Below are 25,932 nucleotides of genomic sequence, written 5' to 3'. Positions count from 1 at the left end.
GTTGATTCTATAGGGAAATCTCTCTCTATCTCTCTCTGGTACTGTACCTTGGTCTTCAACATGTAATGGGATACTAGAGGTCTGGTTGATTCTATAGGGAAATCTCTCTCTCTCTCTCTCTGGTACTGTACCTTGGTCTTCAACATGTAATGGGATACAGGTGCTGATGGTTTTCAATTTAAAGAAAAGGATGCACTCAACCTTTTTAATTGAATGTATGTAGTTCATGTAATCTCACAGCAGAAGTCATCTGGACCAGAGGTCGACGGATTACTCGGAATGGCCAATTAAATAGGGCCGATTTCAAGTTTTCATAACAATCGGAAATCGGTACTTTTGGGTGCTGATTTTCCGATTTTTAGGCAAGTCAGTTAAGAACACATTCTTATTTCCAATGACGGCCTAGGAACGGTGGGTTAACTGCCGCGTTCAGGGGCAGAACGACAGATTTTCACCTTGTCAGCTCAGGGGATCCAATCTTGCAACCTTACAGTTAACGAGTCCAACGCAATAATGACATGCCTCTCTCTCGTTGCACTCCACAAGGAGGCTGCCTGTTACGCGAATGCAATAAGCCAAGGTAAGTTGCTAGCTAGCATTAAACTGATCTTATAAAAAACAATCAATCATAATCACTAGTTAACTAGACATGGTTGATGATATTACTAGATATTATCTAGCGTGTCCAGCGTTGCATAAAATCTGACTGAGCATACAAGCATATAAGTATCTAAGTATCTGACTGAGCGGTGGTAGGCGGAAGCAGGTGCGTGAACATTCATTCAAACAGCACTTTTGTGCGTTTTCCCAGCAGCTCTTCGTTGTGCGTCAAGCATTGCACTGTTTATGACTTCAAGCCTATCAACTCCCGAGATGAGGCTGGTGTAACCGAAGTGAAATGGCTAGCTAGTTAGCGCACGCAAATAGCGTTTCAAACGTCACTCGTTCTGAGCCTTCTAGTAGTTGTTCCCCTTGCTCTGCATGGGTAACGCTGCTTCGATGGTGGCTGTTGTTGTTGTGTTGTTGGTACGAGCCCAGGGAGGAGCGAGGAGAGGGACGGAAGCTATACTGTTACACTGGCAATAATAAAGTGCCTATAAGAACATCCAATAGTCAAAGGTTAATGAAATACAAATGGTATAGAGGGAAATAGTCCTATAATTCCTATAATAACTACAACCTAAAACTTCTTACCTGGGAATATTGAAGACTCATGTTAAAAGGAACCACCAGCTTTCATATGTTCTCATGTTCTGAACAAGGAACTGAAACATTAGCTTTCTTACATAGCACATATTGCACTTTTACTTTCTTCTCCAACACTTTGTTTTTGCATTATTTAAACCAAATTGCATCATTATTTACTTGAGGCTAAAATTGATTTTATTGATGTTATTATATTAAGTTAAAATAAGTGTTCATTCAGTATTGTTGTAATTGTCATTGTTACAAATAAAAAATATTTTAAAAACCGTCCGATTAATCGGTATCGGCTTTTTTGTTCCTCCAATAATCGGTATCGGTATCGGCATCGGCGTTGAAAAATCATAATCGGTCGACCTCTAATCTGGACCCAAGGTTACTAAGAAGAAAACAATGAAAGCCTTTATAAAGAAACAACACATTTAGCTTGGACTGCAGCTAAAACACAAACAACTGCACTGACATGTCCCGATGTGCAGTAGATTCAAAATCCTTATTCTAATCTAAAGCAAGACCGCAATTTGGGAGTGTAGTTAAACCCCAGATAAGTATACCGTAGCCTAGCTAATTTCCACTTAAAATTCGGGGAAAAATCTTAAGAATGATGATAACTATGTATGCGGATTTACGCATCTCACCAAGACCATGTGTCTAATCATTAATCTACAGTATCCATCTTCAAGACTTGAAAATCATCTGTGTCTGTACAGTTAGATTGCTAGCCTCTGGATGCCCCCATTGTCTGATACTGATGTCTCACTGGAACCATTGATTTCATCAATATTTCAAGACTCACCCATCACCCATGAGTGGTGAGAATGGTTTGTACTGAGAGGCGTACATTTTCTCTGGGAACAAAACCATTTCATTCAGAGATGGAGCCTGGACCCTCTCTAGACTGTCAACGCTGGAAATGAAAAGGTCCTTGAGATGTGTTCACCTCAAGCCAGAAAGGGCATAAAAAGATGTGAGGATTATTTGAAAGTCATTTTAGGCACGTTTCATTTACATTGCCAGTCTTCACTTCATTTATTAAAACTGCATTCACAGTTTGTATAATGAGAATTAAAATCATTGTACATTAGTAAAGAGCATATTTTTTTAATTGTGTCATACAAGAAGATCATAACGGTGCCAGATCTAAAGGTGCCACAGCCCTTCAATAACACACGTTGAGAATTTGAAGAAGACAAATCAGAGGACTACAAAAGAAAGACTCCTGTAATGAACATGTTGCCATCGGTTTTGATCATTGTTGAAATATTCTGCTGCAAATTAGCTAACACTTATAAAGACAGATGTCACAACATGCGCTGCCACATTTATTATCCCCAGAAATCCTCTCCCTTCTGCTGCCACACGCCCTACCTTTACCAGGCCTGCTGTTGTTTACCTGCTTCTCTCATCTTGTTTATCATTAGGCCTCGGCTGCCACTCCACTCCCCCTCAGACATGGAGAGAAGAGGAGAGGAGAGGGGGACTAGTACCTGAGCCAGCCTCAACTCAACTGCCTCCTGTGCTCTTTCCCTGCCAGCCTGCATCCAAGGAGCAACATCTCTCTCATTAGTCATACTGTAACTGCGGCAACTATTACTATCGCACTGACTGATTCAAAATCTCAATTGGAAAAACAAGAAGTTAAAAAGGGAGAGACTTAAGTGAAGATTGCATCTGTCATGGATGACCTGATCCAGTAGCCCCCTGACAGACAGACTATCACAAGCCAAGCACAGCAAAGTGTCTGGGGTACAACAAGAAGGAACAGACGTGCCCCGTACACACACACACACGTACACACACACACGCACGCACGCAGATTCACTCGTTTCATTTTACCTCATTAACCCATAATCATTAGGCCCAACTTAAATATCCAATATAGCTCAACTTATTAAATTCATAAAGTTACTGTAAAGTACTCTACATAATGTAGGCTATTTATAAAGGCAAGTTGATACATCAAATGTTATTGATCTTGGAAAGGTGTTATTTCTCATGCTATTAGAGCAATAGCAATATGCAAGTCATAATATCATTTTGAGGGCAAAGAATTTAGTTTGGCAAGGGAATTAGCTACGGATAAACCAAGGCCATACAATTAAACCAACAATTCAACTTACTTTACCTCATGGTTCTAGGATGCAGAACTCTGTCTTAAGCATAATCACTAATGAAACCAGCTGAAGCCTTTACTGCAAGGGCTAAAATAATCCACAGACAGAACAGTACACTTTCAATAAATGTTTCGTTATTCTTATTTTCTTATTTCAGTCTTCATTGTCAATTAAAATTTCAAACTACTAAAGCACAGAAACATCCCATTCATATCCATTGTGTCCTATAATAGTTGTCTCTGAGGCTATTATGGAGTGGCACTGATGTAGCAGTTAACAGATCAGACTCAGTAAAAGCAACCATTGATGCAAAATGCACATACCAAAAACATACAAGAAAGACATGTGTAAATGTTTTCAAATCATAATAAATATGTTCAAATGACCAAACCCATTAGTCATCAATGTCAAATACTGTGTACACGTACATAGGCCTACATACATTCAACATGCGCACACACACACACGCGCGCACGCACACACACACACACACACACACACACACACACACACACACACACACACACACACAAACACACACACACACACACACACACAGTAAATACAGTGATGAACTAACACTATGTGATAAGAGTAGTAATGTATTACACAGTAGGTAAGATACCCCTTTGAGACAACAGTCCAAGGACCAGCTCACATCATGTATTTGAAAGGGTTAAAAAAGTTAATTTAATGTTCCAGTTTTAAATTGACGCAGCACTGTAATGCCTGGTCTACACCCTGCCTCCTTAGAGAGCATATCAACATTCAATTAAACACACATGGTAGGCTACTGACCCTACACCGCTCTACACCCTGCCTCCTTAGAGAGCATATCAACATTCAATTAAAAACACATGGTAGGCTACTGACCCTACACCGCTCTACACCCTGCCTCCTTAGAGAGCATATCAACATTCAATTAAAAACACATGGTAGGCTACTGACCTACACCGCTCTACACCCTGCCTCCTTAGAGAGCATATCAACATTCAATTAAAAACACATGGTAGGCTACTGACCCTACACCGCTCTACACCCTGCCTCCTTAGAGAGCATATCAACATTCAATTAAACACACATGGTAGGCTACTGACCCTACACCGCTCTACACCCTGCCTCCTTAGAGAGCAAATCAACATTCAATTAAAAACACATGGTAGGCTACTGACCCTACACCGCTCTACACCCTGCCTCCTTAGAGAGCAAATCAACATTCAATTAAAAACACATGGTAGGCTACTGACCCTACACCGCTCTACACCCTGCCTCCTTAGAGAGCATATCAACGTTCAATTAAACACACATGGTAGGCTACTGACCCTACACCGCTCTACACCCTGCCTCCTTAGAGAGCATATCAACATTCAATTAAAAACACATGGTAGGCTACTGACCCTACACCGCTCTACACCCTGCCTCCTTAGAGAGCATATCAACATTCAATTAAACACACATGGTAGGCTACTGACCCTACACCGCTCTACACCCTGCCTCCTTAGAGAGCAAATCAACATTCAATTAAACACACATGGTAGGCTACTGACCCTACACCGCTCTACACCCTGCCTCCTTAGAGAGCAAATCAACATTCAATTAAACACACATGGTAGGCTACTGACCCTACACCGCTCTACACCCTGCCTCATTAGAGAGCAAATCAACATTCAATTAAAAACACATGGTAGGCTACTGACCCTACACCGCTCTACACCCTGCCTCCTTAGAGAGCAAATCAACATTCAATTAAAAACACATGGTAGGCTACTGACCCTACACCGCTCTACACCCTGCCTCCTTAGAGAGCATATCAACATTCAATTAAACACACATGGTAGGCTACTGACCCTACACCGCTCTACACCCTGCCTCCTTAGAGAGCATATCAACATTCAATTAAAAACACATGGTAGGCTACTGACCCTACACCGCTCTACACCCTGCCTCCTTAGAGAGCATATCAACATTCAATTAAACACACATGGTAGGCTACTGACCCTACACCGCTCTACACCCTGCCTCCTTAGAGAGCATATCAACATTCAATTAAAAACACATGGTAGGCTACTGACCCTACACCGCTCTACACCCTGCCTCCTTAGAGAGCATATCAACATTCAATTAAAAACACATGGTAGGCTACTGACCCTACACCGCTCTACACCCTGCCTCCTTAGAGAGCATATCAACATTCAATTAAACACACATGGTAGGCTACTGACCCTACACCGCTCTACACCCTGCCTCCTTAGAGAGCATATCAACATTCAATTAAAAACACATGGTAGGCTACTGACCCTACACCGCTCTACACCCTGCTTCCTTAGAGAGCATATCAACATTCAATTAAACACACATGGTAGGCTACTGACCCTACACCGCTCTACACCCTGCCTCCTTAGAGAGCATATCAACATTCAATTAAAAACACATGGTAGGCTACTGACCCTACACCGCTCTACACCCTGCCTCCTTAGAGAGCATATCAACATTCAATTAAACACACATGGTAGGCTACTGACCCTACACCGCTCTACCCAGCTTCATGAAGCTATTTGCTGTGCATGATATACAAAGAACAAAATAATTGACAAAATATATATACAACATATTCATTAAACTAACAATAGCCTGGTTTGAAATTTTAAAAAACATCCCCTTCAGCATTTTGTCTTACTGAGATCTAAAACCACATAATTTCCATAGACTCAATAACTAAAATCAAGCATTGTATATGCTTTGTGCTCACACATATTTTTCAAAATATGATCACTATTGTGGTCAAGTGTATTATAAACTCACATTGCACGTCTAGATTGCGCTGTCAATAATTACAATATTTCAGCACTGTCTAATCAAAAGCAAATAATTTAACCCTCAGGAAAACAATACATTTATAAAACGTAAACGTATGTAACAGTATTAGGCTACTAAATAGGACAACATTTGTTCTAATAATAAAACAAATATTGTTATTGTTTTGCTCATCATTCATGGTCGTTTAATGACAGAAAATGGGTTTCCAATTTTTAAATTCGTCTCGCAACATACAACTCTATTGATCTGGGATTGAATGGGGGATCTATTTAAACAAGGGAGCCACCGTGAAAGAGCGCCGAGCACAGGCTGTGAAGCATGCGGTTTCGGTATGTCAAAATGCACTTCTAAATCTCTGAACTTACTGGCACCATATGCGTCAGGGAGTCGATATCTTTATGTCCGGATCCAGTTCGGAAATGTTTTTCTCTCTCGCAAAACCACAAGTTCCTCTGAAGTCCACGTGCAGATAGTCCTGAAAAATCAAACAGTAGGAAATACATGACATGTTACAATAGGTGAGATTTCAAACCATAAATCTGAATCAAAATGCAAAATGTGCACCAAAATGGTTAATAAAGCATTTAAATCAACCTTCATCATCGTATTAAAAGTTAAACAAATCATCAAAAATCCTGGATAATATAGACCTAATCAATATAACCTTTGATTTCAATAACAGCATTGTGTACTTGACAATCAACGCGCAACACATAGAGCAAGAGGTCAATTTGAAATATTATATGTAGTCAATGCATGTGTACAAAAACGTTGGTAAGTTTCAATTATAAAAATCGATTACATCTACCATATTATTCATATTATATTGTAATGTTCCTTTCATCCGTTTATTTGCAGTGTGGGGCGACTGTATCCTACGTTTATTTGCAGTGTGGGGCGACTGTATCCTACGTTTATTTGCAGTGTGGGGCGACTGTATCCTACGTTTATTTTAGAGTATTTAGAGTGCGTAAAAAATAAACAAAGATGGGCAGAAACGGAGAGAAAAGGGACCTGGCAATCGCGGAGTCATTTTTTATTTCCCTGATAAAATAGGAGTTGAAACAGCCGTGCAGTGAACCATCAACAGAACTTCTTTGCTCCTCACTAATTTGTTACCGGCAGTGTTAAACTGTCCGTCAGAGGAAAAACTATCTCATATTGAGCAGCCAGACAGTGCCGAGTGTCACTCGTATAGCACTTGTATAGCAATCAGGACAATGTGCTGAATTGGCAGTCTAATTATAAATGTGCCATTTAGACTTCTATTGGGCTCCGGTGCCACCTTACCTTATGAGGGAACTTGCACTCTCAACTAACAACAACTGTTCAAAACAAAATACCATTACGAGACCAACTTCACCCTAACAGAGGAACGAGCCGGACGATTGTTTTCCACCCATGCAGCCTCTCTCACTTAAGATATGATTTTATTATTAGACACAGGATTATTCTGACGGTCTGGACACTATTTTGAAGTAAAATAGGAGAAAGGTGAAGCTGTCTTTAATGCAGGTTTCAGTTTCCGCCTACTGAGTGGGCACAGCAATCCTATTGCATTTATTTCAAATGTTAAGAAAATAAAGGAGCATATGAATTTTCCCCGGTAGCAATAGGTCTAGGCTACATTAGGATATAGAGTCCAGAATGGCAGTGACAGAGATATCCTCTGTATTCCTCCTCTCATACTTTAAGAACTAAGATATCCATTGTCTGCTTTCTCTGTTTCTATTCAAATTGTTATCACTGCTTGTGCAGAAGTTAGAAAAAAAGCTTTATCTGAGACTGCGAGTGTCTTATTTTGGGAAACACCTTGTAAATGATGGGCTATCTTCACACAACAGACAAGTTCACACGAACTGCGTTGCATTTGTCCTCCCACTACCTTGGTATACAATCGTGTTTTTGTCAAAATCTCAAGTACCTTCAAAAGCCATGTGTGACATGAAAATAGCAAAATATCTGATTATAGCCTAATACGCGGTAAAAGTTATTGTTAAAAATTTTAAAAAATGAGGGAAACTATATCCAATCTATAACACTTAGAAACAAATAAAATGTAATTATTTAGAATATTTAGCATACAATTAAACCTGTGCATTCAAGTATCTGCAATGTATCTATAACCAGATTCACACCTGTCCATGAAAGGGAAAGACAATAGTGCAAAAGAGACCAAAATAATTACACCAGATGACTTACGTTAGTCCCTAAAACCGTCCGAGAGCAGCGCTTTGTAGGCTTGTAGGGAAGCCTTGTCCGTGTATATCGTCTCTAAATGGGATAGCCTTTCGAGGAGTAGTTGGATTTAATTGATGGTTTATGCATTATTTTAAGATCGATTTGCCTGACCTCCAGTTAAAGTTAAGGCAGAGTGAATTCCCAACCTCCTACAACATAGGAAACAATTACGAATATAAATGTTTTACACCGAAATATAATTCAGGTCGAACGATGAATATAGATTACTTAGAGTTTGGAAGAAAGACAACTAAATAAACCATATGCTCAAGTTCGAAGAAACTTGTAAATCTCGCATCCAGAAAGATCAGGGAGAAAGGAAGGGTATGGAAGGGGACCTAGAGCAATGCGCACGTCATTGTCAATGAATAGTACCGCTCTGTGGACAAAGGTGCAATTGCCTCCCAGTCCCACAGGAGGAAGTTATTGAGCATCCGGATAGCAACACCATAACAAAACACACATAACTTGATGAGTATTTTTTAAGAGTTGAATTTCGCGACAAGACTTTGTGGGTGCGTAACCAACAATGCAATAAAAAAAAGGGTTGCGGGTAATTAATACAGTCTACTCCAAACCTACCTAGCTGTATGTTGCTTAAATCAGTAACCTAACTGCTCATCCAAGTGGAATATAGAGCTGTTGATATCAATACCTCGAGACGCACGATTGAATGTAACTTAGAAGTTACACAAGTCTCCTGTGTCGGTAAATAAAACAAGGCATCATTGTTACAGTAGCTATCCAAACCTTTCCAGAGAACGCTTGCGCTTGTCTTTTCACGTACTCTGCTTTCTTTATTGCGTTTACCACGAATCTCGCGATTGAGAAGCAATAAATAAGAATGTTATCATATTCCCCTCACAAAAAAACGAGAGAGAAAACAGTTTTAACACCCCTATTGACATCGAATGAAGCGAACTCTGTAACGTACCAACAAAAACAGGCTAAATAACGCAGTTTACATGAAAACACGATTACAACATGTTAAAACTAAGCACGTTTTTACCTTCAGATCAGTCGAGAAAAGACAGCTGCAGGTCCTAACGGTATCGTATCCCGAGTCGTGTGTTTCACGCTATATTACGTTAAAACATAACGATTACTATCTGTAGAGAAAAGGAAAGAGAACTAAAGTCTGTTGTGGTTCCCACTGGCTATATGAGGGGATCCCGTTCTTTCTATGAAGTTTAATTGTCAAAACTGCAAGGAGCTTTTGTTGTTATCTATCCTCTTTATCTCCCTCTCTCTCGGATACAAGAGAAGACGATGCAGAGCTGTCAATCTTGGCAATCAATGTGAGCGGCCATGTCGCAAGTATTCAAAGCATTTCCCGTCGTGCAACATCAGAAAGAGAGTGGCCAGGGCATTGATCTGAGGAAGGCAAAGAGGCAGGACTCCCCCTCCCAGACAAGAGATGCGAAAGAGAGAGAGAGAGAGAGAGAGAGAGTTTAGTGAGTGATTAGACAGAGGGAGATTTTGCTCTTGATTAAATTGAAAAAAATATCCGATTATTACACAGCAGCACAATTGAAAGTCGAGACAACATAATTTGCACTTGAACAAACTCCAATAAGAGTTATTGTCCTATTTATCTGTAAAGTGGACGATTTAAGGCATTATTTTTTGTCTTTTGCCTTACTCTAAATTAATGGAACAATTTTATCAACAGCACATGCCAGAAACGCACTTCAGAGTTGAAGACAGAAAACTACTCGGTTAGGGGTTAGTTATACTGTACCTATAATATAACACTGCTGGCCTTTATAACAGATCAACGGAAGCTTTGATATGAAGTGACGTGTAAAGAACTCGAGTGTCAACCATACCACTTTATGACAAACGACATTTGGCATCGGCGAAAACAGTCGTGTAGTAGGAATACATTGATACACTGTAGCCTATAGCCTATATTGTTCATTTAAGCGTTATATAGACGAAGTATAAGTTAATACAGGAAAGCAAAAGGCAATTAATAAAGTATTCCCCCCAAAAAAATTACCCATCATTTCAAATATAAAATGATAATCTCTCTCAAATAGGGAGCCCGCCTGTTTCTATTCGTCTGATCTGTATAAAATATTATCAATAGCTGCAAGGTTTATGGTGTTAGTTATAACTCAATATATCACTTTGACAAAATAAACAAATAATTTACTGCAAGTCATTGATTATTCCATGGCTTCCTATTCATAAGAAAACATCTTATGATGCATACACATAACGTTAAGAGATGGATGTGCTATTGTCTTTTCAATACACACAATAGATTATAGACTTAGACGTTTTGTTTTGGTTGACATAGCCTTCAGTTTATGCAAACAAAAAAACATGTTATTAATGATTGAAACAACCAGTGCTAGGTCAACTTGTTTCAGAAAAGTATTTAAATCGAGAAGCATAAATGTAAAAAAATATATTCGTAGCCCACCAGAACACTTACTTATTACTTTACATATAATAGGCTACATTTTCAAATGTAAATTAGGTGCCATTTTATATATCAAAATAATATTTGGGTCACTAGGCCTACCAAGCAAATGTTTTCCGCCCCCTTGAACATTCAATAGAAAATATTGCAAAGGCTTAAATAGAATGCCTGGCATTTATTATAGGCTAAATTCCATTGAAATTAGAGGAGTAAAATCACTTCTCAAGAGTTCTACAGTAGCCTGCTATGCATCCTCAAAATCGTAAAAGACAAGAAACAAATGCATAGCCTTCATCAATGGGCTGTATCGACCAAACTCTAGCGGACATAATTAACGACATATAGAACAAACATTTTTCAACAGTAGGCTATATAGCTCGATATTAGATGGACAACTGTTCTGGGGAATAATAGTTCAACACCTTTGTCAGCTGTAAATGTAGGTAGGCTACAGTGAAGAAAAGTAACGGTCCACCGCGGGGCGATATACAGGCTACAGGTAAGAGGTAAGCACAGGTTGCAGCACACTGAGAGGCACTTGAGTTACGCGCTGTCTTCGGGTACACTCAACAGAATCACTATCCCGCACCATCATCAATTAAAATGAATCCCAACAATAATATGACATAAGGAACAATGCGATAGCTTGTTGAACATGTAAAGGAAAAAGTTTGCAATACACAGCACAGGCGGACAAAACATAGTACGAGAAAACCTTTAACACTCGCCTTCAAGAATAACAGGACAATGGTTTCATTCATTCAATAGGTAAATAAGACAATGTTGTACTTACAATGACAGGGACAGAAGCAGTAGGAAATAATGTTTGTTAACTGAAGAGTCACATAGGGATAAAAAGAGGGGAGGAGAAGACGTGGGAAATAGAGAGAGAGAGAGAGAGAGAGAGAGAGAGAGAGAGAACACAGCCCCTTCACAAATCTCCTCGCATCTGCTCTGGCTCTTCTCTGTCTTTCATTTTCACATTTTCACATTCCTTTTGTTCAAGAGAAAATCATATCCATACGTCACATCTTTTTATTATTCATTTGGAGCATTACGTTCAACACAGCAAACCTAACGCACTGCAAACTTTTCCTCACAATAAGTGCGTTGTCTCATTTTCTTCTGAAATATAAATGTATAAGTCAAACCAGTTCATCTTCGCAAATGAAAAAAACTCATGCTCACCGAGCTTCCCAAAACACCTGGAGCAGAATACTCAGGTATTGTTTCATTTGATATCTTTTTTATATTGATAAGTTCTACAGGAACAAAGGAGTGTAAGTACTAGTAATGATGGAAAACACTTGTTTTATTATAAAATCGTCCAAGGAGTCTTTGCGTGGATTTTCTACTTGATCTTAAACGAGAACGAAGAAACGCATTGCTCTTCAATGACGATGCAGGCAAGAGATTCCTCAAATTTGAAAAACAAGGATATTGGTACATTTTGGATTTCCCTCTGAGGTACAAAATTCAACTGTGTTCTTTCAATTAGTTAGAATTTCAGTGTGGTTAATGTTAAAGACAATTTAAACATATCTTAGCTGTGTAACTATTCGTAAAGTCATATTGTACATAGGCCTACACTGTGTTGAAATCAAGAGGCCTATTGTATTTTTGATTATGAAAAATTGACGTGTGCGATGCATATTGCTGAGAGCAATGTGTTTAATCATTAATTCATTAACTAAAGTTCTTACTGACATTTCATGTAACATTTTGTATTTTCGTGTTTCATTTAACAGTAGAAAGGTAAGCTAGAACCATTCAAAGAGCAGTTAAGCGTACTTGTTAGACGTGACTCATACGCCACCTTTCGGTGACTTTGGGAATTTCCTCTTGTCCTTCTCGCTTATGAAACACAGTAAGTAAACTTAATTTGAAACACAGAGAGGCAAGACATGGTTTGAGGTAGACAAATTAGTTGATGCCGTTTTGAATTCAACTCCAAGCTACTAAAACAACGCAATTCAATATACTAAATAAATAATAGTTACAATTTGTCAGCCTAAAAAGCTTACAGTAACACGATGAACATTTACACCATAATCTGGTCTCATTGAATGTGGCTTAACATGTTTTTTTGGTTCACTGTGCTAATTAGTGTTCTAAATATGGCCAGATGTGGCTATGGAGATAACTATAATAATAAGATGCAACTAATTTGATAATTTACAACTCTTGAATACGTCAATTAATTTATAATTGATTAACTGTTGATTACATGGATACATAATTTTTTTCTGTGAAGGAAGTGCAGGAACTGAAGGAAGTGCAGATTATTGGCTCTTGGTCTTCCAGTGCTCATAACCAGGCAACTGCCTGCATAAAGAGAGAGATTGTGTCAGTCCAACTGGTTGGGGTAAGGCAGCAGCATACATCACATTTGCATATCCTGAGCTACTTTGATGCATCTTGAAATGGAAGTCTAGCCTATTAATATTTGAAAAAGAGAGTGCATGAAAATCAACATTTTTGTTACATTAAATTAACATGTGTTCTTCTCCTGTTCTGCATGGTTAATTAGAGAACACTATTCTGTCAGAGGATATGAGGGGGTTGCCGTGTGATTTGTTGGGTTAGCACCAGAGCCATTCAACAACGTTACATACATGGCAGCTTCATGTCGGAGTTTGCTTCATGGCCGTATCTTTTTAAATCATAAATGATTACAGGGGCTCCTGAAAAGGTGTGGAAGCCTTCTCCATATGACATCATCCAGGAAACAAATGAAGTTGAGAAAAAAGGGTTTCAATTCAGATCAGTGATAGAATAATTTAGTCTAAGAAATGTGCAAAGACAATGGATATGATACTGTCAGAGTCTAAATGGCAGGTCCCTTCGTAGTAAAGCAATAGATGAAAAGGAAACCCGGACCATAAGGTCTAAACTGTAAGCTTTTGAACAATAAACACCGCCTCACTACCTTTCAACATTTGTGAGCTCAATAAAATGACAAAGAAAATGATTGTGTGGATTGCAGAGGAGCCATAAAGAACAGAACATAACAAACTGCAACATATTATGGGCAGGAAAAAAGAAGGGATCAATTAACTGTTGGTGTTTGGAAAACCAATTCATTATGACGTTTTGTGTTGATGGCAAGACTTTAGAAACATTTTAATTGTAGATAATAGCTTCATGGGAGGGACATGTGTGCAACATATTTTATCATAATGCTCTGCACTGAACATAGGACCTTTTCAAGTTGAGGTCTTGATCCTTTGGGAGCTGTCAACAAGATAGGGTTTTATCTCAATAAAGGAATGGCTAACAGGTTGAAGTTGACAATGGTAAACATGACTGAGGACGTTCATTTTAAAGTGTGCCAAAGCATTCCTTGTAATTCTTGGTCAAAGTTAATTGCAAGTTTAAGGTTTGTAGTATTTGACATCCTGGCTACTGACTGCACTCAACTGTGTTAGTCTTCAGATAATTGTCAAATGATTGTAAAATAAATTATTCTTTAAAATACACATAAATCTAAAAAACATTGCTACAACTTGCCAGCAGACGGTTTGTAAAAAATATATTTAAAAAAATGTAGGAAACTTCAACAGTGTTAAAAAGAGTTAAATGCACTCACATGGAATGTGTAAATAGGGGTTATTTTCCAATAATGATTTATTTAGGTCAACACTTTCCTGCATAAGTTGAGTGTTCACAAGCTTTCCTTTATATACAGTGCTAACAGGCCTACTTTCCATGGTTCAAATATATTCTCAAGGTTGAAAATTAAGCAATAAGGCCCAAGGGGGTGTGGTATATTGGCCATATACCACAAACCCCCAAGGTGCCTTATTGCTATTATAAACTGGTTTCCAACACAAATAGAACAGTAAACAAGTATTTTTGCCTCATATCCGTGGTATATTGTCTGAGACTGTATACACAGCTGAAATGCTGTTTTTGGCCAATCAGAATCCAGGACCGAAACTACTCGGTTTATAATGTTCAATAATGTTTCATAGGCCTACATACAGTTAGCTCTTAAGGTAATATCATACCTTAGCTATACAGCAAAAATAAGACCAGTTGCCATACAACTCTCCTTCCGTGGCCTCCAATTGCTCTTAAATACAAGTAAAACTAAATGCATGCTCTTCAACCGATCGCTACCTGCACCTACCCGCCTGTCCAACATCACTACTCTGGACGGCTCTGACTTAGAATACGTGGACAACTACAAATACTTAGGTGTCTGGTTAGACTGTAAACTCTCCTTCCAGACCCATATCAAACATCTCCAATCCAAAGTTAAATCTAGAATTGGCTTCCTATTTCGCAACAAAGCATCCTTCACTCATGCTGCCAAACATACCCTTGTAAAACTGACCATCCTACCAATCCTCGACTTTGGCGATGTCATTTACAAAATAGCCTCCAATACCTTACTCAACAAATTGGATGCAGTCTATCACAGTGCAATCCGTTTTATCACCAAAGCCCCATATACTACCCACCATTGCGACCTGTACGCTCTCGTTGGCTGGCCCTCGCTTCATACTCGTCGCCAAACCCACTGGCTCCATGTCATCTACAAGACCCTGCTAGGTAAAGTCCCCCCTTATCTCAGCTCGCTGGTCACCATAGCATCTCCCACCTGTAGCACACGCTCCAGCAGGTATATCTCTCTAGTCACCCCCAAAACCAATTCTTTCTTTGGCCGCCTCTCCTTCCAGTTCTCTTCTGCCAATGACTGGAACGAACTACAAAAATCTCTGAAACTGGAAACACTTATCTCCCTCACTAGCTTTAAGCACCAACTGTCAGAGCAGCTCACAGATTACTGCACCTGTACATAGCCCACCTATAATTTAGCCCAAACAACTACCTCTTTCCCAACTGTATTTAATTTTAATTTATTTATTTATTTTGCTCCTTTGCACCCCATTATTTTTTTTAAATTTCTACTTTGCACATTCTTCCATTGCAAAACTACCATTCCAGTATTTTACTTGCTATATTGTATTTACTTTGCCATCATGGCCTTTTTTGCCTTTACCTCCCTTCTCACCTCATTTGCTCACATTGTATATAGACTTGTTTATACTGCATTATTGACTGTATGTTTGTTTTTACTCCATGTGTAACTCTGTGTCGTTTTATCTGTCGAACTGCTTTGCTTTATCTTGGCCAGGTCGCAATTGTAAATGAGAACTTGTTCTCAACTTGCCTACCTGGTTAAATAAAGGTAAATAATAATAATAAATAATAATACATGTATCAATGTTATTTGACTTGGCACATACTAAATAGGGTACTGCTAATTTATTTGACTCCAGATACCAAAAGAGAAAGGTCAGAAAGGTCAAATCAATTCCCATATTTCCAGAGCATCATGTATGATGACCCGTCTGTAAACTGGCATTATTGATGGAGTGCTGGTGGGTGCTCTATTGCTTTCACAAACTGACACACTCAATGAACGCTCCACAATCTGGACATGAACCAGAGGCATAAAGGCCCTCACTCCCTATGCAGGAACAGGCCTCTCTCTGGGCATGAGAGTACACATACAGGCATAAAGGCCCGACATCCACCATACTTCATTATTAATGAATGCCAAGTTATGTAATTAACTCAAACAACATTTGCATACATGCAAATCCTCCTTCTCCCAATTGGACCTGTAAAGTGGGACACTCTGTTCTCATTAGCTGACCCAAATCTCTTACTTGTAACTCCAAATTTCCTCAAAGTTTAGTCAGGATCTAATATTTCCTTTTAGGTTAACAGGGAACGACTAATGAATCATTTTTAAATAAGGGAATCTACATGCTTTGTCTAATTACATAATGATAAGGACGTCATATTTCTGTATTGGACTACTTAATTACCAATTCATTACTATCTGCACAAACTCCACTAATGCATATTGCTAGCTCAGGGGTGTGGCTTGAAGAGGGTTGAAAAATGTGTGAGATTCTTACATGTTAGCAGTGTGTCTTCCGTCAGTGATCAGCAGAGTGAAAATGTAGGTTGTTGCCCCTCACATAAAAAGGTTCACTAAAAGTCAAAGGCTTACAATACCTGAACAAACACACAAACACTCAATGACTGAACAATAAACTGCTGCAGATGAAATGGTGGAATGAGATCTCAACTATGGCATGATATGAAAAGTTGGAAAACAGAGCCCTTTACACACAAGCAGTAACCAATACCCAGGTATTCAATTATTAAAACTCTAGGAAATGTTCAGTCTTCATGATGAGGGTGTGTTCTCGTCATCATCATCTTCATAATGCTTGCTTTGTAGAGGATGAAAAGGGCCTGAAGATGGCACACATCTGCACAACACATACTTGTACCAATAACCAACACTGCCAAACATTTCAGCACGGTGCAGGTTTTTTCTTTTGTGCTTGCAGACAGAGTTGTGCCTTAATTTGAAGTGAAATGTGTTGCTAAGAGGCAGACAAAGTTTGAGCTGCTGCTGGATCAAAGAGGAAGCCCAAGGGCATCTGCTTCATTCATGTACACAAAAAGCCCAATTCATTGTAGGTATTGTAAATGCAAGCCGTTTAAGGAACATGAGAGCAATTCATTGTTTTCTTTAACACAGCATTTTTTAAACATTCATAATCAATCATTTATAGGGTAGAACAACTGTGTTTACATAAACCTGTTATCATATACACTATTTTACAGTGCCTTCAGAAGTATTCGTACCCCTTGACTTATTTCACATTTTATTTTGTTACAGCCTGAATTCAAAATGGATTAACATGAAAGAAAACCTCCCATCTACACACCATACCCCATAAAGACAATATGAAAACATATTTTTATAAATGTTTGCACATTTATTGAAAATGAAATACAGATATATCTCATTATTCATAAGTATTCACACCCCTGAGTCAATACTTTGTAGAAGCACTCTTTCCTGGTAAGTCTTTAAGGTCTTTCCACACAGATTGTGCAACATTTACCCATTATTCTTCTCAAATTCTTCAAGCTCTGTCAAATTGGTGGTTGATCATTGCTAGAAAAACATTTGCAGGTCTTGCCATAGATTTTCAAGTAGATTTCAGTCAAAACTGTAACTCAGCCACTCAGGAACATTCACTGTCTTCTTGGTAAGAAACTCCAGTGTAGATTTGGCCTTGTGTTTTAGGTTATTGTCCTGCTGGAAGGTGAATCCATCTCCCAGTGTCTGGTGGAAAGCAGACTGAATCAGGTATTCCACTAGGATTTTGCCTCTGCTTAGCTCCATTCTGAATCTTTGAAGTAACTGTGTGTATTGAAACACCATCCAAAATGTAATTCATAACTTCACCATCCTCAAAGGGATTATCAACGTCAATTTTTTCTCTCTCCTACAAATAGGTGCCCTTCTTTGTGAGGCATTGGAAGACCTCCCAGGTCTTTGTAGTTGAATCTGTGTTTGAAATTCACTGCTTGACTGAGGGACCTTACAGATAATTGTATGTGTGGTGTACAGAGGTGAGGTGGTCATTCAAAAATCATGTTAAACACTATTATGGCACACAGAGTGAGTCCATGCAACTTATTAGTTGACCTGTTAAGCACATTTTTACTCCTGCAATGATTTAGGCTTGCCATAACAAAGGGGCTGAATACTTATGGACTCAAGACATTTCAGCTTTCCATTTTTGTCTAAAAACATAATTCCACATTGACATTATGGGGTATTGTGTTTAGGCCAGTGACAACAAATCTCAATTTAATCCATTTTAAATTCAGGCTTTAACACAACAAAATGTGGAAAAAGTCTAGGGGTGTTTATACTTTCTGAAGAAAGTGTATATGTCTACCCTGAAAGAAAGGCTGTGCTGAAGTACAAGTACATTGTTTTAACCATCGAATAAGTTGTATTGCAAGAAACTGAGCGAGAATGAGACAATGTACATACCAATAAATATCAGTCTTAAAAAGTTACTGGTCTATTTGATTATTTTGATAGAATGTAGGCATGTACAGTCTGTTGGGAGAGAATATTAAATCAGTTTTAACTGTTTAATAATTGAACACCAGCCCATCCCTTATTAAAGCATGTATATTGATCTTGAGATGATAAAAGAGCATAAAATACCATTTTAGAATCAAAAGTACCTTTTGTGTTGGATCCTTTGGTTCAGCTCATGTCCAATCAGAGTCCAGTCAGAGTCCAGTCAGGATTCTTATGGTGTCTAATAGAGACACTGACTGGACTTTCACTACTAGACCATTCTCCCTGCACACGTCAGCCTTCTAGTGGTCATGGAATATTGTGAATAACACAAACATTCAAGCTTAAATACTCAGGGCCATGCCCTAAATTGAAACATGCTATACCTGGGACTGGCAAGGGTTAACATGGGGCATGTCTACCAACAAACAGTTCCACCCTGTTACAATCATGTGGGAAGAGAAACCTTCACTGTTTTTCACAGTTGTTTACTCTGGATTTCATATCAAGTTCTCAAATCATTTATAATTTCAAAATAACAAAAGGTTGTTCCCCCCCCCCCCCCAAGTGCTCAGCTACGGGTTTTTGGAGTCATCTGGGAAAGTCAGGAATTCCTTTTTCTATTCATGTACATTTGAAAACCTCTTCTAAGAGTCAGTGAGGAACATTTTGTAAAGGATTAAATGTGTGAGGCCTTGATTACGTTGAACAGAACAAGACAGAATTAGCATAATATGCTCTATTTCATTCTCTTTGAAGTCCAGAGCATAGCATAACAAATGTATATGAACCAGCAGCCAAACGTCAATAAATGGAAATGCCACAATCCTCAGTGGATGGTATTGGGTGAATTTCTGCAGGAGGAGGAAAAAAACAGCCCATTTATTGCAAAATAAGCAGAATAGCGGATGTGATGGGTCTTATACCCACCAGGGCTAGCAGGCACTCTGGGGCCCACACTCCCACTCCTCGAGATGGCATGGAGAGAGAGGAGATGTGGCAGCTCCCACTGTGGAGCTCTGGGAGGTGCATCCCCTCTCACAGGTGTTTTCAAAGAGTACCATGATGCAGACAAGGGTATGTAATTACTCTCCAATTAAAGATACAGATCTCACAAGGGAGGTGAGAGCAGTTTACTGGTCCACCAGACAAAGGAGCCTAGCCTATAAGCAAGATAGCAGAATATGCTATACGAATATGTTGAACTGTAGAAGTATGTATAGGACTGACAGACAATTGCAATTGGTTCTAGTCATGACTTATATAGCTGACCTTCCATTTACAGAACATGTGAAAAATTAACTTGCAAAAAGCTTAGAATCATAATTCCATCATCTTTGATTCGTAAGTTCAATGCCATGTTCGTCTCAAGAGGTTTCTTTTACAAAGTAAAAGATCTTTCACTTAAATATATAAATTCTATGCTTCAGATACACCACTGTTATTACTACCCACCTTCCCAGTTGAAAATGTAGACACAGAATAGAAAATACCCTTTAAGAAAGAGAAGCTTTGAACTAAAGAAACATTTCAAGGTTTTTTGTATTGAAAGTTTGCCTCATTTGGTTTGAGCCTGTAAAGTTGGATTCCCTTCTCAGATAATAGAATGAAATGTAACAGGGCAAAGCAATCAATAGGAATGTTCAAAGAGAATCCTTGGAGCTGTGATGAGACTACATTTTGTACTTTTTGGTCAGCATGAAGAGAAGGTTATCAGAACTGGCACAAGATAAAGGGTTTTGAAGATTCCATCACAGTCAACCATATTATTCAACTGTCATCCACAGAGTAGTACAATTATTAAACTGACTCAATAACATATTATTTAAATTCAATACAGTACAATAGGCTATAAGACCTAAGATTTTTGGGGGTTCACATTCTCTGAATACCTCAGTATACCGTTATCATTTTAAAACGATTATTACTGCATGAGTTTGTTGTCTGAAGACAAAACATTTGATGAGGCAAACATCATGTTAATATCTTTAATATTTACATTTGTAATAAGTATCATTGTGCAACCTGCCCAAGCCATCCAGAAAATATTATGTTCAATGTTATTCTCCTCCCAATGTTGTAAGCAAAAATAAACATCCATTTGGCAAGCCATTAAGAGACTGGCAGTGCTAGATACAAACACAAATTACATTTCAAGTGATTTGGTGTAAGAATATCATCTGAGTTTTGACAAAAATACAATCAACATGACACATGTTCAGTACCTTATGTTCATATCGACCTTCTAGTTGGTGAATACTCTCATTAACTTTAAAAAAACAAAATACAAGTTCCCTCCAAATTCAGATCACACTGCAAGACAAAACATTCTCACCTTGAAAATATCTCTTTCAGTTCTTCACTATGATACAGTATAATGCTAAAAGTGCAATAACATGTATAAACCATTTTCTATTATGGGATTAACATCTGTTAGACACTTCCAAAGTTAATATGCACAGCAGCTTTCACGGCAGACAGACATTTTCTTAAGAAAATAGTTACTTCATTTTAGCTCCTAAAAATGCATCAGCGAGTAAGTCCTGCTGCGTGCTACTGAGGGCAGGTTAAATGTTCACTAACACTCATCTACTGTATAACAGTGTAACTGTCAGCACCAAACAAAGTCTTTCTTTCTTCAAGAATCCAGGTTGTATTGTCATCATGGAACAGCACCTCAGTGTCCAGAAAGCGCATTGGCTGAGGGAAAATCAACAAAACACATCAAGTTAGTTTAGGAAGACTGAGAAATTCTAGAAAACCAAGCAGAATGGAAGAATGGGAGGAAATGAAGAATACATTCTTAGCTGGGATTCAATCAAACAGTATTAACAGGATTTTAGGCTAGTAAAATAGAAGTATATATATATATTTTTTAAATAAATCAAATACCATGGTCTTATTGAATACCAAAGTACAGTACTGTACATGGGTAAAGGTTATTAACCTAAACGCATCCCAGCCACAATGAAGATGATGCAGCAGAACTCACCACAACATAAAGTGCATCATACAACACACCAGATCTTTAAAATTGAATATTAGTCTCATAGGAAACCATGAGGAAACCACCTTTTTTGAAAGCAAGAAAGACAAAACCCAAAATACCCAACCATACACCACATATGGAATGAATGAATCATTGTATCTTACATGGTGAACTGGTAAACATTCTCTGCGCTCTGTCTTTCTGTACAACATGTCACATAGAAGAATTTTGAGTCATTTATTGCCCTCAAACTCAACTTACAACAAACTTGAAGCAACTGAATGAATTGCTACAGTGTACTGTTAAACCAAGCGGTGAAAACAACAGTCATACAACAACATCATACTGTGTGTGAGACTGATTCAGTGAACACCGTTTGTTTCTTTTAGAACACATACAGGAGCTGTATCTTTAGGTATCCTTTGGAAACAAACATAGCTGTCGTTTACTCTATAACTATTTAATTTCCAAATATACATGTATGTAGGTGCAGATTTTAGGCTTGGCTGTGCATACTGAACCATCTCCAAACACATTGTCTGCATCCCAAATAGCATCCTATTCATTACATACAGTGGGGCAAAAAAGTATTTAGTCAGCTACCGATTGTGCAAGTTCTCCCACTTAAAAAGATGAGAGAGGCCTGTAATTTTCATCATAGGTACACTCAGTCTCACACACAAAAAAAAAAAAATATATATATATATATATACATACACACACTTCTATTTTACTACTATGACAGACAAAATTAGAAGAAAAAAATCTCCAGAAAATCACATTGTAGGATTTTTTATGAATTTATTTGCAAATTACGGTGGAAAATAAGTATTTGGTCACCTACAAACAAGCAAGATTTCTGGCTCTCACAGACCTGTAACTTCTTCTTTAAAAGGATCTTCTGTCCTCCACTCGTTACCTGTATTAATGGCACCTGTTTGAACTTGTTATCAGTATAAAAGACAACTGTCCACAACCTCAAACAGTCACACTCCAAACTCCACTATGGCCAAGACCAAAGAGCTGTCAAAGGACACCAGAAACACAATTGTAGACCTGCACCAGGCTGGGAAGACTGAATCTGCAATAGGTAAGCAGCTTGGTTTGAAGAAATCAACTGTGGGAGCAATTATTAGGAAATGGAAGACATACAAGACCACTGATAATCTCCCTCGATCTGGGGTTCCACGCAAGCTCTCACCCCGTGGGGTCAAAATGATCACAAGAACGGTGAGCAATAATCCCAGAACCACACGGGGGGACCTAGTGAATGACCTGCAGAGAGCTGGGACCAAAGTAACAAAGCCTACCATCAGTAACACACTACGCCGCCAGGGACTCAAATCCTGCAGTGCCAGACGTGTCCCCCTGCTTAAGCCAGTACATGTCCAGGCCCGTCTGAAGTTTGCTAGAGAGCATTTGGATGATCCAGAAGAAGATTGGGAGAATGTCATATGGTCAGATGAAACCAAAATATAACTTTTTTGGTAAAAACTCAACACATCGTGTTTGGAGGACAAAGAATGCTGAGTTGCATCCAAAGAACACCATATCTACTGTGAAGCATGTGGGTGGAAACATCATGCTTTGGGGCTGTTTTTCTGCAATGGGACCAGGACGACTGATCCGTGTAAAGGAAAGAATGAATGGGGCCATGTATCGTGAGATTTTGAGTGAAAACATCCTCCCATCAGCAAGGGCATTGAAGATGAAACGTGGCTGGGTCTTTCAGCATGACAATGATCCCAAACACACTGCCCGGGCAATGAAGGAGTGGCTTCGTAAGAAGCATTTCAAGGTCCTGGAGTGGCCTAGCCAGTCTCCAGATCTCAACCCCATAGAAAATCTTTGGAGGGAGTTGAAAGTTCGTGTTGCCCAGCAACAGCCTCAAAACATCACTGCTCTAGAGGAGATCTGCATGGAGGAATGGGCCAAAATATCAGCAACAGTGTGTGAAAACCTTGTGAAGACTTACAGAAAACATTTGACCTCTGTCATTGCCAACAAAGGGTATATAACAAAGTATTGAGATAAACTTTTGTTATTGACCAAATACTAATTTTCCACCATAATTTGCAAATAAATTCATTAAAAATCCTACAATGTAATTTTCTGGATCTTTTTTTCTAATTTTGTCTGTCATAGTTGAAGTGTACCTATGATGAAAATTACAGGCCTCTCATCTTTTTAAGTGGGAGAACATGCACAATTGGTGGCTGACTAAATATTTTTTGCCCCACTGGGTCATGGTCAAAAGTAGTGCACTAAATAGGGAATAAGGTGTTATTTGGGCATTTCCAAATGTCCACACATCATAACCTCTGACCCCGACCCTTTCAGCTGAGCAGCACACATGGATGAGGAAGGAAACAGGACAGGGTTGGTGACAGACACCAAAAAGGTGGAAGACACCAAATATACACAAAGACATGCACACAGTTCCACACATATTGCAGAGTGCCATGGATAAGGAAGGGGATCGGGTTAGTCGTCAAGGATAGCCAACAGATGGTGCATGATTGAGCCAGTACAGAGTAGAGAGCAGAGTAGAGTACAGTACAGAGCAGAGTAGAGCCTGAGAGTGCCACATGCCAAAGTTAACTGGACACACACACAGTATCATGATCAGTCCCAATGTGTTTGCACATTAAAAATAGTGTCACTTTTATTTTTCTCCCTGTTCTACATGTATTGGTGAATACTGTTAGCAGTCTACAGATGGTGGGATAATTGGTGTTGTGGAATGCAGCTGTGAACACTTGTTCCACTGTCAAGGTGCTGAAGCAAAAGGTGTCTCATTTCTTTGTTAATTGCACACAATGCTCACGTAGCTAGTGACATTTGATGCCCCCTTACCCTGCCCAACACACATTTTAGATACAGTTACAATAACAATTTATAGACAATTAGCACATTGAGATTAGCTGGCTGCCTGCAGATGTGTAGGTATGCTGACGGTAATGAGAGCGGTGATCTACTACCTTCCCAATCACAACAGTGCGGTGATCATGCAGACAGAGAGGTGTGAAGCAGCACCCATGTTAGGGAGAATTAGTGAAGCCTCAATCCCATTAGCATGCTGTTAGTCCTTACTTTGTTTGCTCTGATTAGACAAACGAGAAGTGAAATCCGTTGCTTAGAGGAGGAGGAGGGGGAGGTGCCTGAGAGACAGGAGGAAGAGGAGGAGGAGGAGGAGGAGGCACGGTGGGGATGTTAGGGTGCAGTGGTGCTACTGAGAAGTAGATACAGAAGAAGAAGAAGAGGAAGACAGAGAGGAAGAGGAGAACAGGATATTAGTCACATTAGGAGCAGCACTGGCAAATCCAAAGGCAGTATTGTGTTCGAGACCGCCTAAAGAGAGACCGATTCAAGACCAAGACTTGGGAGGGGGGCGACCAGAAAAATGTGACTCGAATTCAAGAACATGGTTGTAATTGTGTCAAATCGCAACCATAATTGTCCAGTATTTCTGTGTTGATATTTCAGAAGAACATATGGATGGTGTAGACATTCAGAATGGTGACAATATGCTGCTGAGGAAAACAGAGAGACACTCCACTAAGGATCCCATACCCAAACAGGTCTATAATAGATACAAAGACAAAATATACAGTATTACATCTTTGCCAACAACACTACAACACAGGGACAAGACTGAGACACCCCACATGTGTGTTGGCGCCCCACCTTGGGTTGTGCCGTGGCAGAGATCTTTGTGGGCTATACTCGGCCTTGTCTCAGGATGGTAAGTTGGTGGTTGAAGATATCCCTCTAGTGTTGTGGGGGCTGTGCTTTGGCAAAGTGGGTGGGGTTATATCCTTCCTGTTGGGCCCTGTCCGGGGGTGTCATCGGATGGGGCCACAGTGTCTCCTGACCCCTCCTGTCTCAGCCTCCAGTATTTATGCTGCAGTAGTTTATGTCTCGGGGAGCTAGGGTCAGTTTGTTATATCTGGAGTACTTTTCCTGTCCTATCCGGTGTCCTGTGTGAATTTAAGTATGCTCTCTCTCTCTCTCTCTCTCTCTCTCTCTCTCTCTCTCTCTCTCTCTCTCTCTCTCTCTCTCTCTCTCTCTCTCTCTCTCTCTCTCTCTCTCTCTCTCTCTCTCTCTCTCTCTCTCTCTCTCTCTCTCTCTCTCTCTCTCTCTCTCTCTCTCTCTCTCTCTCTCTCTCTCTCTCTCTCTCTCTCTCTCTCTCTCTCTCTCTCTCTCTCTCTCTCTC

At 39.3% G+C, this 25,932-nt stretch overlaps 2 protein-coding genes across 15 annotated transcripts in view; both read right to left on the bottom strand.

Annotated features, from left to right (window-relative positions):
* The window catches only part of LOC116374881 (transcription factor SOX-6), a 201,694-nt gene extending 191,984 nt beyond the window's left edge, over positions 1 to 9,710 (bottom strand). Inside the window, exons 1-2 of the mRNA XM_031831135.1 lie at positions 9,385 to 9,710; positions 6,500 to 6,609 (exon numbers count right to left, since the gene is read on the bottom strand). The gene's annotated coding sequence lies outside the window, so the exon portion shown is untranslated. The remainder of the gene's footprint in view (positions 1 to 6,499; positions 6,610 to 9,384) is intronic.
* Positions 9,711 to 20,701: 10,991 nt separating this feature from the next.
* LOC109874840 (pleckstrin homology domain-containing family A member 7) overlaps positions 20,702 to 25,932 on the bottom strand; it is a 161,648-nt gene continuing 156,417 nt past the window's right edge. For 10 of the 14 annotated variants that reach the window (XM_031831121.1, XM_031831123.1, XM_031831122.1 and 7 more), the window contains 2 exons: positions 24,810 to 24,948; positions 20,702 to 21,427 (listed from right to left, as the gene is read on the bottom strand). In XM_031831121.1, coding sequence (XP_031686981.1) covers positions 24,824 to 24,948 — 125 coding nt within the window. In that variant the 3' untranslated portion in view covers positions 20,702 to 21,427; positions 24,810 to 24,823. The remainder of the gene's footprint in view (positions 21,428 to 24,809; positions 24,949 to 25,932) is intronic. The other 4 variants (XM_031831124.1, XM_031831129.1, XM_031831134.1 and 1 more) reach the window with 1 other exon arrangement.

This window comes from Oncorhynchus kisutch, linkage group LG8 (assembly GCF_002021735.2).
Source record: "Oncorhynchus kisutch isolate 150728-3 linkage group LG8, Okis_V2, whole genome shotgun sequence".
In the NCBI taxonomy this organism is placed as follows: Eukaryota; Metazoa; Chordata; class Actinopteri; order Salmoniformes; family Salmonidae; genus Oncorhynchus; species Oncorhynchus kisutch.
The sequence above is the reverse complement of the archived record's forward strand: the minus strand, read 5'-3'. Positions and strand labels throughout refer to the sequence as shown.